This window comes from Nerophis lumbriciformis, linkage group LG19 (genome assembly GCF_033978685.3).
Source record: "Nerophis lumbriciformis linkage group LG19, RoL_Nlum_v2.1, whole genome shotgun sequence".
Taxonomy (NCBI): domain Eukaryota; kingdom Metazoa; phylum Chordata; class Actinopteri; order Syngnathiformes; family Syngnathidae; genus Nerophis; species Nerophis lumbriciformis.
In genome coordinates, this window is record NC_084566.2 from 28,398,248 (window position 1) to 28,411,545 (window position 13,298).

Genomic DNA, 13,298 nt, shown 5'->3' on the forward strand with positions numbered 1-13,298 from the left:
TGACGCTTACATAGGTCTGGTGATAATGTTCCCCTTTAAGGTATTTTTGGGTTCATTGAGGTTAGCTAATTGGACTTGTTTTGGAAAGTCTTGACAAGCCAAATTTTCTTGTTATATTGGCAGATCATTTTGCTTAATTCAAATAAAATACCCCTAATTTTTGTATTTTTTTTTTTCTTGTTTTTGAACACTGACTTTTTGCAGTGCGGCCCCTGTAACTTTACTCTGTTTTGCAGTGCCGGTTAGAAAGCCTGAGAGGTTATTTGCTCGTGTGGAAGTCCCTGGAACAACATCCCTGTGTGGCGCAGGTGTAAATGTAGTGTTTAACGCAGCTCTGTCAGCACGCAAGCCATCAGATCGACAGCAGAAAGTGGCGAGAAAGTGGATTTTCTGTCACCTCCTGTCGACCCCGTCATCTATCAGGGCCACTAATGGAAGGAGGGGAGGGGGGTTGTGCTGAGAGGAGCTTTTAGGCTCCTGCCTCATCAGCGTTTATCATGTGTCAGCATGTGTCACGTGTAGACGCTCTGGGTATACTGAAGGTCTCGACTCCCGCCGTCTCGCTCAGATCCGGGAGACGTGGATCCAGACTTGGTCCGCTTGGCCTCCCTGGGCTTCAGCGGCTGTCTGTCGGTGGTGCGCTTCAACGCCGTCAGCCCCTTGAAAGACGCTCTGCTCCGGCCAAGCGGCGCCAGTCCCCACGCCTTCGTTGTCAGCGGCCCGCTGCTGAGCTCCACTTGCGGATCCACGATGTCCGCCAATCCCTACGCGGCTCACAACACTCCCCACCTGTCAGGTGAGAGATGAGAGGGCGGGGAAAACTGTGGAACAGCAAAAACAAAAAATGCTCATGCTAATGTACACAATTATTATTGTGTAAATATCAACACAAAATGGCAATAATTGCAACTTGTCAGTCAAGCTCGGAGCTGAGACTGCACGAGTGCTGGGGGAGCTGCGGTTCATTGAGGGAAAGATGAATTCCAACATGGGTCATATATCTTGCTACGCCTTGTGTTGCCAACTATTTACACACTAATATTTGTGCAGTGCCTCATTTTCATTAGCTAGCACAAGCTGCACACTGACTACTCTAATGTAGATCCAAGTTTATTTTCTAGAGCAGGGGTGTCTAACTCATTTTTAGATCGGGGGCCACATGGAGAAAAATCCACTCTCAAGTGGGCCGGACTGGTAAAATCACGGCACTTCAGACAATAAGATCATATGGATGTAATTGTAAGTGTTTATATTTTGCTTTATATTTATTATTTTACTTATTTTTTTGTCTGGTTTTGTTTTGTATCATCCCGTGAGGTGTATATTACTTTTTTTTTGTTCGGTTTGTACACTGCAAAAACTGAAATCTAAGTACAAACCCCGTTTCCATATGAGTTGGGAAATTGTGTTGGATTTAAATATAAACGGAATACAATGATTTGCAAATAATTTTCAACCCATATTCAGTTGAATATGCTACAAAGACAACATATTTGATGTTCAAACTGATAAAAAAAATTTTTTTTTTGCAAATAATCATTAACTTTAGAATTTGATGCCAGCAACATGTGAGAAAGAAGTTGGGAAAGGTGGCAATAAATACTGATAAAGTTGAGGAATGCTCATCAAACACTTATTTGGAACATCCCACAGGTGAACAGGCTAATTGGGAACAGGTGGGTGCCATGATTGGGTATAAAAGTAGATTCCATGAAATGCTCTGTCATTCACAAACAAGGATGGGGCAAGGGTCACCACTTTGTCAACAAATGCGTAAGCAAATTGTTGAACAGTTTAAGAAAAACCTTTCTCAACCAGCTGTTGCAAGGAATTTAGGGATTTCACCATCTACGGTCCGTAATATCATCAAAGGGTTCAGAGAATCTGGAAAAATCACTGCACGTAAGCAGCTAAGCCTGTGACCTTCGATCCCTCAGGCTGTACTGCATCAACAAGCGACATCAGTGTGTAAAGGATATCACCACATGGGCTCAGGAACACGTCAGAAACCCACTGTCAGTAACTACAGTTGGTCGCTACATCTGTAAGTGCAAGTTAAAACTCTCCTATGCAAGGCGAAAACCGTTTATCAACAACACCCAGAAACGCCGTCGGCTTCGCTGGGCCTGAGCTCATCTAAGGTGGACTGATACAAAGTGGAAAAGTGTTCTGTGGTCTGACAAGTCCACATTTCAAATTGTTTTTGGAAACTGTGGACGTCGTGTCCTCCGGACCAAAGAGGAAAAGAACCATCCGGATTGTTATAGGTGCAAAGTTGAAAAGCCAGCATGTGTGATGGTATGGGGGTGTATTAGTGCCCAAGACATGGGTAACTTACACATCTGTGAAGGCGCCATTAATGCTGAAAGGTACATACAGGTTTTGGAGCAACATATGTTGCCATCCAAGCAACGTTACCATGGACGCCCCTGCTTATTTCAGCAAGACAATGCCAAGCCACGTGGCTTCATAGTAAAAGAGTGCGGGTACTAGACTGGCCTGCCTGTAGTCCAGACCTGTCTCCCTTTGAAAATGTGTGGCGCATTATGAAGCCTAAAATACCACAACGGAGACCCCCGGACTGTTGAACAACTTAAGCTGTACATCAAGCAAGAATGGGAAATAATTCCACCTGAGAAGCTTCAAAAATGTGTCTCCTCAGTTCCCAAACGTTTACTGAGTGTTGTTAAAAGGAAAGGCCATGTAACACAGTGGTGAACATGACCTTTCCCAACTACTTTGGCACGTGTTGCAGCCATGAAATTCTAAGTTAATTATTATTTGCAAAAAATAAATAAAGTTTATGAGTTTGAACATCAAATATGTTGTCTTTGTAGTGCATTCAATTGAATATGGGTTGAAAAGGATTTGCAAATCATTGTATTCCGTTTATATTTGCATCTAACACAATTTCCCAACTCATATGGAAATCGGGGTTTGTACTTAATTTAAGAATATTTTTCAACATATTGAGCAATAAGGGCTCTTTTTTTTCTACCAAGAAAAGTGCACTTGTTATTAGTGAGAATATACTTATTTTAAGGTATTTTTGGGTTCATTGAGGTTAGCTAATTTCACTTGTTTTGGAAAGTCTTGACAAGCCAAATTTTCTTGTTCTATTGACAGATAATTTTTCTTAGTTCAAATAAAATACCCCTAATTTTTATTTATTTTTTCTTGTTTTTGAACACTGACTTTTTGCTGTGTACTTCATGAAGTTTTGCACTTGTTGTGTTTTTTGTTTTGTTGAAGGGGGGCAGGAAATATAAGATTTTCTTCATCCTGTTCCTTCTCAAGCATAGGTGTGTAAATATGTGTTTAGTTGCTAAAGTTTAATTGTCTATTGATCAAAAATGCACATCAATGAAGGAGATAAATAAATAAAAAAATAATGAATGAATGAAAGATTGTTTTCTTTGTTTAAAAATAGAACAAGCACATTCTGAAATTGTACAAATCATAATGTTATTGTCTTTTACAGTTGCGGTTAATAGTATATATACTTTGTCGTTATTGATATTTTCTGAATAAATTATGTGATAACGTTCATCAATCAACTCATTGGTGTTAATTTTCAACCTATCAAGATAAAAAAATTATATTAAAATCAAATTACAGTATGTTATTTATGTAGTTTGATCATTTTTCTCGACTGATGTACTAACATATGGTTTATTTTGCACATCATCTACAAAGATACAAATAATTGCTATTGCGACATCCAGTGGACACTTTTAGAACTTTCTTTCATTCGAAAATTTTAGGTTAATTTTTATACTTGGCAAACTCACCCCGCGGGCCGGATAAAACCGGTTCGCGGGCCTGATCCGGCCCTCGGGCCGTACGTTTGACACCCCTGTTCTAGAGTAATGTCTTCTGACAAGATTAGAATAACTAGCTGAAAAGTGAAAGCTGTACTCACCCTTGTCAAACACTTTAAGGAGAGCAACGCATAGAAATCTTTGTTAAGATTTAAATATTCATACAATTGTACCTCGGTAATAATAAATAATCTGCTCCAAATGGTCCAACAGAAAACAAATCAGTTTTTAGCCAAAGAACATAATTGGAATGTAATTAATGCACTCCAAAGACCCGAAAATATCAACTCAAAACACATTTTTATGGCGAGTAATTACAGTTTCCTGAGCCGAAAACTGTGACATTTCTATAAATGATGAATGAAAAGTATAAAGTATCAAGTTCTTTCTTTAATTCAGTATTGTTTCTCACTGTTATTAAAGCAACTTTCTTTTATTTTCCAGTGGTACTCAATAAAAAAAAGTGTCGGATTGTTTTGTTTGTGCACTTGATCCAAAAAAAAAAGATGTATGTTGAAGATGTTTTGTTGACAAGCAAATCGTACAAAAAAAAAGTGGCACATACAAAAACAAGATACACCTGTATGATATTTATATACTGTATATTTCAGGAGGAAACAGTTCTCCAATGAATGAAAAACTCTGAATAAATTCAATGTATTAATGATAGTTGAATACCAAGTACAGCAGGTTAACATGTGCACAAACAGAGCTGCATACAGTAGATACCTTATACCAGAGGTGTCAAACGTACAGCCCGAGGGCCGGATCAGGCCCGCGAACAGGTTTTATCCGGCCCGCGGGATGGGTTTGCTAAGTATAAAAATGAGCCGAAATTTTTGAATGAAAGAAACTGCTGTTCTAAATGTGTCCACTAGATGTCGCAATAGCAATTCTTTGTATCATCGTAGATAATGCTGTCATGTCTGTTGATCATGTTTTGTTTAAGTCATGTTCTGTTTGGTTTTCGGACACTTAGTTCCTGCTTTTTCACTCTTGTTTTGTCACCATAGCAACCATTAGTTTTCACCTGTCCTCATGCCACGCACCTGTTTCACGTTTTGAGTCACGCACCTGTTTTCACTGATCATGTCACTGCTATTTAAGCCTGTCTGTTTCTGTTGTTCGTCCTGGTGACATTATCCTATCTATCCTATCCATCCATACTACATCTGCTACCCCTGAGATTCCTGTTTATTACAGTTCATGCTTCATGCCATGCCACAGTAAGTGTTTTTGTTTCATGTTCATAGTTAATTGCCTTTGTGCTAGTCTTTTGTTTTCATTAGCCAATTTTATGTACTTCCACCTTGTGCGCACCTTTGGTTCTTTTTCTTAGTGTTATAAATAAATATGTACTTACATTCACGCCTTGCCCGCGCTAACTTTCCTTTGCATTCTGGGAAAACACAATAACCCAAAGTCCATGTATTGACAGATGCTACATATGTAAAAAAAATAAAAAATAAACCACATTAGTGCACCAGTCGAGGAAAATGAGCAAACTACATAAATAACATCCTGTAATTTGATTTTGATATTATTTTTTTTATCTTGATAGATTGAAAATGAACACCAATGAGTTGACTGATGAACATTATCACGTAATTTATTCAGAAAGTATAAATAACGACAAATAAAGAAATAATACTATTAACCGCAACATGTAAGTGTAAAAAAAAACCCAGCAACATTATGATTTGTACATTTTCAGAATGTGCTCGTTCTATTTTTAAACAAAGAAAACAATCTGAAGTCGTCTTTATTTTTAAGTTATCGTGCCGTGATTTTACCAGTCCGAACCACTTGGGAGTAGATTTTTCTCCATGTGGCCCCCGATCTAAAAGGAATTTGATACCCCTGCCTTATACAGTATTTACACTATTAATATCATTATTATTAATAATAGCCTGTACATTTGGAATATGCTATAATTGAACTTTAAGGGCCTGATCTACCATGTTTTAATTCTAAGAACCATTAAAAAAAAAGCTACTAAATAAATCTTAAGTACTTTACAAGTTACTCAATACTTGAGTAGTTGTTCTCACTGAATACATATATACTCTTACTCAAGTACTTATTTGGGTGACTATTTTTAACTTCTGCTCGAGTCATATCACTCTAAAGCAGCGGTCTGCAGGCTTAAGAGCGGCAAATGTGGACAAATGAGGACTCGCAACCTTATCTTTTTTTAAACTAAACATACGGAGGATCGAAGAAGAGGCTGAAATGTTGAAGCAGACGGAAGCCCAGAGAGTGCGACATGGTCACGCTGCAAAGCTGAAACCAGAAAAATAGTTCCTCAGTGTTCGCTCTTACAATAACAATGTCGCTACAGCGTAGTTTTTATACAGTTTACGGAACGTAAATGAAGTATTGTTGACGGTTTTTGAATGCATTTATAAAGTGATTTAGATGCAGAATGGATTGCTCCCATCAGCTGGATTGCTAGTGTTGCGTCTGACCAGTCTTCCTCTCAGGGAATAAAAGTCACTGGTCAATCCCAAGTTCTTTCAGATGACATATATGTTGAGTAAGAAGGACCATCAAGACAGAATAGGAATATCATCAAGTTTTACTAAAGCTTTAGGAGACCAATCCTTACAATGCGGTAATACCGGCATCTCGAAGCGGCCTTAAAATCCAACGGGAAGAGGTAACTTATTGAATACGAAAACAGCCCCCTCCCTGCCCAGAAAGTAATACAGCCTCATTGTTCTAATACTGATAAGGTAAAAAGGGAGTACCCCATACTCCCACATTCCAATGACTATGAATAAAGAATTAACTCTTTAAAAATATATGCATTCTCCACACTAGCCACCAAGAACAAGCGATTTTTACATGTTAGAATGCGAAAAAAAAACCAAAAAAACGTTATCTTCTTAAAAACCCCAAAAAAACGTTATCTTCTTGTCTCTCATATTGATTGTGAACGATAGGCAAAATTCCAAAAAGAGCGCAGTTCCCCTTAAGTATTCATTGTGATTTTAGAATTGTGTTTACATTGAGTGTTTTTAATGGTTGTGTTGACATTTCCTTTCCTGACTGCCTTAATAGCTCAGGGGATTATAATCAGAGGGAGGTTACATTTTGAATATAAATGTGTTACGTACGGCGGGGGAAGGAGACGACAGTTCAGTAGGTTTATTGGATCTGATGCTGATGATGTGTTGGGGTGTGTATGCTACTAAACGGGAATGGTGCAAGACGATGCGTAGAATAACAATGTAAATGTTTGTAAGTACATGTTGGATGAATCCTTCGTCAGACCAGAGGGGCAAGGCGAGAAGGCAGTCCGTGGGCAAGCGAGAGGTCGGGGGCTGGAGAGAGGCAACGAGGTTCGTGTCCAAGCAGGGGTCGAGGATCGAGGGATGCAGTCCAGAGTCCAGTGGGAAGTCAAGGCACACAGCTCGATCGCGGGAACACAGAGGACATAAGACACGGGCACAGGGAAAGCACAGAGAGAGCAAGTACGCGGAGGAAAGTCAGAGACTCCTTACTACGAGGAGTGAACTACGTTCCGGTACTAGATCTTACGCTGGTCTTTATTCCGTCTGCCCTTATCAGACCTAAGTGCGTGGATTGCTGATTGTCTGCAGCCATGTAGGCGTGTGGCCGCGATGCGGGTTTGCGCCTGCGCCGTGACAAAATGTTTACATTTGATTTTTTTTTTTCTTGGTCTTTAATTTTCATTGGTCATAAAAAATATGAACAATTATCCAAATATCGACTGATATAAAACACTTATATTGTGGTACAGTTTTCAGCCATGGTGTGCACACACTGTTTAACAGGAGGTAGATCAGGCCCTGCATGATTATTGTATGGATGCACACCACTTTATATTCCCTCTGCTCTGCTCGGAATGTTCCGCCTCTCTCTTCATCTTTCTAATGAATCTGTTTATTCTCCACCTGGTCGCTCTCTGCTGGAGGAAACATCTGCTTTGTGTCTACTCTTCTTGCTTTCTTCTTCTGCTTCTGTGAAGACCCGTCAGGTTCAGGCCAACCTTTAGTCAATGCCATCCGGACTGATTCGGCTCTGATCGGAGGTACGGACCACTTTGACTGCAACTTAATTTACTTGCAACGTTAAGTCCTCTCACATGACCTTCTGTAAAGTTGCTGACAAAGCAATCTACAAACCCCGTTTTCATATGAGTTTGGAAATTGTGTTAGATGTAAATATAAACGGAATACAATCATTTGCGAATCATTTTCAACCCATATTCAGTTGAATATGCTACAAAGACAACATATTTGATGTTCAAACTGATAAACATTTTTTTTTTTTTGTAAATAATCATTAACTTTAGAATTTGATGCCAGCAACACATGACAAAGAAGTTGGAAACGGTGGCAATAAATACTGATAAAGTTGAAGAATGCTCATCAAACACTTATTTGGAACATCCCACAGGTGAACAGGCAAATTGGGAACAGGTGGGTGCCATGATTGGGTATAAAAGTAGATTCCATGAAATGCTCAGTCATTCACAAACAAGGATGGGTCGAGGGTCACCACTTTGTCAACAAATGCGTGAGCAAATTTTTGAACAGTTTAAGAAAAACCTTTCTCAACGAGCTATTGCAAGGAATTTAGGGATTTCACCATCTACGGTCCGTAATATCATCAAAGGGTTCAGAGAATCTGGAGAAATCACTGCACGTAAGCAGCTAAGCCTGTAACCTTCGATCCCTCAGGCTGTACTGCATCAACAAGCGACATCAGTGTGTAAAGGATATCACCATATGGGCTCAGGAACACTTCAGAAACCCACTGTCAGTAACTACAGTTGGTCGCTACATCTGTAAGTACAAGTTAAAACTCTCCTATGCAAGGCGAAAACCGTTTATCAACAACACCCAGAAACGCCGTCGGCTTCGCTGGGCCTGAGCTCATCTAAGGTGGACTGATACAAAGTGGAAAAGTGTTCTGTGGTCTGACAAGTCCACATTTCAAATTGTTTTTGGAAACTGTGGACGTCGTGTCCTCCGGACCAAAGAGGAAAAGAACCATCCGGATCGTTACAGGCGCAAAGTTGAAAAGCCAGCATCTGTGATGGTATGGGGGTGTATTAGTGCCCAAGGCATGGGTAACTTACACATCTGTGAAGGCGCCATTAATGCCGAAAGGTACATACAGGTTTTGGAGCAATATATGTTGCCATCCAAGTAACGTTACCATGGACGCCCCTGCTTATTTCAGCAAGACAATGCCAAGCCACGTGTTATATCAACGTGGCTTCATAGTAAAAGAGTGTAGGTACTAGACTGGCCTGCCTGTAGTCCAAACCTGTCTCCCATTGAAAATGTGTGGCGCATTATGAAGCCTAAAATACCATAACGGAGACCCCGGACTGTTGAACAACTTAAGCTGTATATAAAGCAAGAATGGGAAATAATTCCACCTGAGAAGCTTAAAAAATTGGTCTCCTCAGTTCCCAAAAGTTTACTGAGTGTTGTTAAAAGGAAAGGCCATGTAACACAGTGGTGAACATGCCCTTTCCCAACTACTTTGGCACGTGTTGCAGCCATGAAATTCTAAGTTAATTATTATTTGCAAAAAATAAATAAAGTTTATGAATTTGAACATCAAATATGTTGTCTTTGTAGTGCATTCAACTGAATATGGGTTGAAAAGGATTTGCAAATCTTTGTATTCCGTTTATATTTACATCTAACACAATTTCCCAACTCATATGGAAACGGGGTTTGTAGTCATTGCGCCTGAAAGGACGCGGGGAAACATTGTGTCCAATAACTCGGATTTGCTCCTCCTGGCAGGCGTCATCGCCGTGGTTATCTTCGTGATGGTGGCCGGCCTGGCGGTTGCCGCCAAGCTCCTGTACCACAGGAAGGAGACCTATCGGAACCAAGAAGTGAAAGACGCCAATTGCGAGGACGGCCAGGACTTTGCGTTCGACCACCAGACGGACTCCCAGAATGCCACGGGGCAGAACCCAAAGGAGTATTTCATCTAGGAAGACTAGAGTTCACGCATGACAACTTCCCACTTGGACCTTTTTGTCTCTTTAAAGACCAAGTGAAAGTGACGACACATGTAAATAGTCACTTGTAAATAGGAACTTTTTGTGTCTTTGTATGAGCGCCATCAAGTTATTTTATGATCACCGCCAGACTTTGCATCCCTTTCCCTAAAATTCCGACTTTAAATTCTGAGACACGCAAAAGTCTTAGTCCAGCACAAGCTAAGATGTTTTAATGAGCTTTTACACTAATCAATATTCATAAATAATATAATACACACTGAACACAAGGATTTACTGCAGGGGTGTCCTAACACACACTTTGATGTATTTTGCACATGAAAGACACAATCCAATGTAGGTCAATTTACTCTAGTACAGGGGGTCCCCAAACTTATTGACTCGGGGGCCGCATTGGGTTAAAACAATTTGGCCGGGGGCCGGGCTGTCGTGGTCAAAAGTTTACATACACTTGTAAAGAACATAATGTCATGGCTGTCTTGAGTTTCCAATAATTTCTACATTTTTTTTGTGATAAGTGATTGGAGCACATACCGTATTTTTCGGAGTATAAGTCGCACCGGAGTATAAGTCACACCGGCCGAAAATGCATAATAAAGAAGGAAAAAAACATATATAAGTCGCATTTTTGGGGGAAATGTATTTGATAAAACCCAACACCAAGAATAGACATTTGAAAAGGCAATTTAAAATAAATAAAGGATAGTGAACAACAGGCTGAATAAGTGTACGTTATATGAGGCATAAATAACCAACTGAGAACGTGCCTGGTATGTTAATGTAACATATTATGGTAAGAGTCATTCAAATAACTATAACATATAGAACATGCTATACGTTTACCAAACAATCTGTCACTCCTAATCGCTAAATCCCATGAAATCTTATACGTCTAGTCTCTTACGTGAATGAGCGAAATAATATTATTTGATATTTTACGGTAATGTGTTAATAATTTCACACATAAGTCGCTCCTGAGTATAAGTCGCACCCCTGGCCAAACTATGAAAAAAACTGTGACTTATAGTCTGAAAAATACGGTAAATTGTTGGTCACAAAAATCATTCATGAAGTTTGGTTCTTTTAGGAATTTATTATGGGTCTACTGAAAATGTGAGCAAATCTGCTGGGTCAAAAGTATACATACAGCAATGTTAATATTTGGTTACATGTCCCTTGGCAAGTTTCACTGCAATAAGGCGCTTTTGGTAGCCATCCACAAGCTTCTGGCAAGCTTCTGGTTTACTTTTTTGACCACTCCTCTTGACAAAATTGGTGCAGTACAGCTAAATTTGTTGATTTTCCGACATGAACTTGTTTCTTCAGCATTGTCCACACGTTTAAGTCAGGACTTTGGGAAGGCCATTTTAAAACCTTAATTGTAGCCTGATTTAGCCATTCTTTTACCACTTTTGACATGTGTTTGGGGTAGAGATGTCCGATAATATTGGCCTGCCGATACTATCGCACGATAAATGCTTTAAAATGTAATATCGGAAATTATCGGTATCGTTTTGTTTTTTTATCGGTATCATTTTTTTTTTTTTTTTTTTTTTATTAAATCAACATAAAAAACACAAGATACACTTACAATTAGTACACCAACCCAAAAAAACTCCCTCCCCCATTTACACTCATTCACACAAAAGAGTTGTTTCTTTCTGTTATTAATATTCTGGTTCCTACATTATATATCAATATATATCAATACAGTCTGCAAGGGATACAGTCCGTAAGCACACATGATTGTGCGTGCTGCTGGTCCACTAATAGTACTAACCTTTAACAGTTAATTGTACTAATTTTCATTAATTACTAGTTTCTATGTAACTGTTTTTATATTGTTTTATTTTCTTTTTTATTCAAGAAAATGTTTTTAATTTATTTATCTTATTTTATTATTATTTTTAAAAAAGGGCCTTATCTTCACCATACCTGGTTGTCCAAATTAGGCATAATAATGTGTTAATTCCACGACTGTATATATCGGTATCGGTTGATATCGGTATCGGTTGATATCGATATCGGTAATTAAGAGTTGGACAATATCGGGATATCGGCAAAAAGCCATGATTGGACCACCCTAGTTTGGGGTCATTGTCCTGTTGGAACACCCAACTGCGCCCAAGACCCAACCTCCGGGCTGATGATTTTAGGTTGCCCTGAAGAATTTGGAGGTAATCCTCCTTTTTTCATTGTCTCATTTACTCTCTGTAAAGCACCAGTTCCCAGCAAAACAGGCCCAGAGCATAATACTACCACCACCATGTTTGACGGTAGGGATGGTGTTCTTGGGATTAAAGGCCTCACCTTTTCTCCTCCAAACATATTGCTGGGTATTGTGGCCAAACAGCTCAATTTTTGTTTCATCTGACACCACACGGACAAAAATAAGACCTTCTGGAGGAAAGGAAAGTTCTGGAGGTCAGATTTTGGACGCTGGCCGGCCTGATACAAAGTTTGGGGACCCCTGCTCTAGTATACGCTGTACAAGTTTTGTATTATAGCTGACAAAGCAATTCAGTGTGATATCCAATAATATATCTCATTATTAATCTAGTTTATTGTCACAATATGCTAAGAAGCTATTACATGTCCCCCGGGACACACTTTGGACACCCCTGCTTTCTTTCACATGACAATTTTTCTGCACTTTTTCCAAGTCCAAGCTGTATATAAATATTTATGTATTTGTGTAATAAGAGAGGGTGTGGCCAAGAAGTGTGCTGGTACATCGATGACGATGAACTGTTCAAAAATCTATTATTTTTCATAATAAGTGAAATCACAGAAAACGTTGATCGCAAAAAGTGGCCTGGAGCATTTCAAAGGGCAAATTGTATTGTAATGTCAAACACCGTCGATTTGACAATGTCTTTTGTCTACCACTTATATCTATGATCTACCATTTATATGGTGTCTACCGTGTTGTTAATGATGAAGAGCAGGTGGTCGATCAACAATTGCTTTAATGCCGAACTGTACTGTCAATGGAGTGTCAAATGGGACAAAGTTCAATAAATATTTAAATAATTACTTAAATGTGTCATTAATTGTGATTGGGATTAATTAAATATGTTAATAAATGTGTCATTAATTTATTTAAAGTAAACGTCCAGTTATTATTTAATGATTGAATAATTGTTTCAATATTTAATATTTTTTCTCATATTTATTTCTAAAATAATTTCATGACTAAAGGATTTATTTACCGTATTTTTCGGACTATAAGTCGCAGTTTTTTTTCATAGTTTGGCCGGGCTCCAGTGCGACTTATATATGTTTTTTAAAAATGTTTATTATGCATTTTCGGCAGGTGCGACTTATACTCCGGTGCGACTTATACTCCGAAAAATACGGTAGTTATTTCATGAACCTGTGTGTCAGCATCATGAAAGTATTCAATCTGTCACACTCCATCGTCAAAGTTAGTGGGCGGGGCTCACCGGAATCGAGTCCAA

General features: G+C 39.0%; 1 protein-coding gene across 1 annotated transcript in view; it reads left to right on the forward strand.

Moving 5' to 3' along the window:
• The window catches only part of LOC133618568 (contactin-associated protein-like 4), a 274,944-nt gene extending 262,073 nt beyond the window's left edge, over window positions 1-12,871 (forward strand). The window contains exons 23-25 of the mRNA XM_061979051.1: window positions 569-796; window positions 7,816-7,878; window positions 9,614-12,871. Of these exons, the coding sequence (XP_061835035.1) occupies window positions 569-796; window positions 7,816-7,878; window positions 9,614-9,810 (488 nt within the window). The 3' untranslated portion in view covers window positions 9,811-12,871. The remainder of the gene's footprint in view (window positions 1-568; window positions 797-7,815; window positions 7,879-9,613) is intronic.
• Window positions 12,872-13,298: the final 427 nt, after the last annotated feature.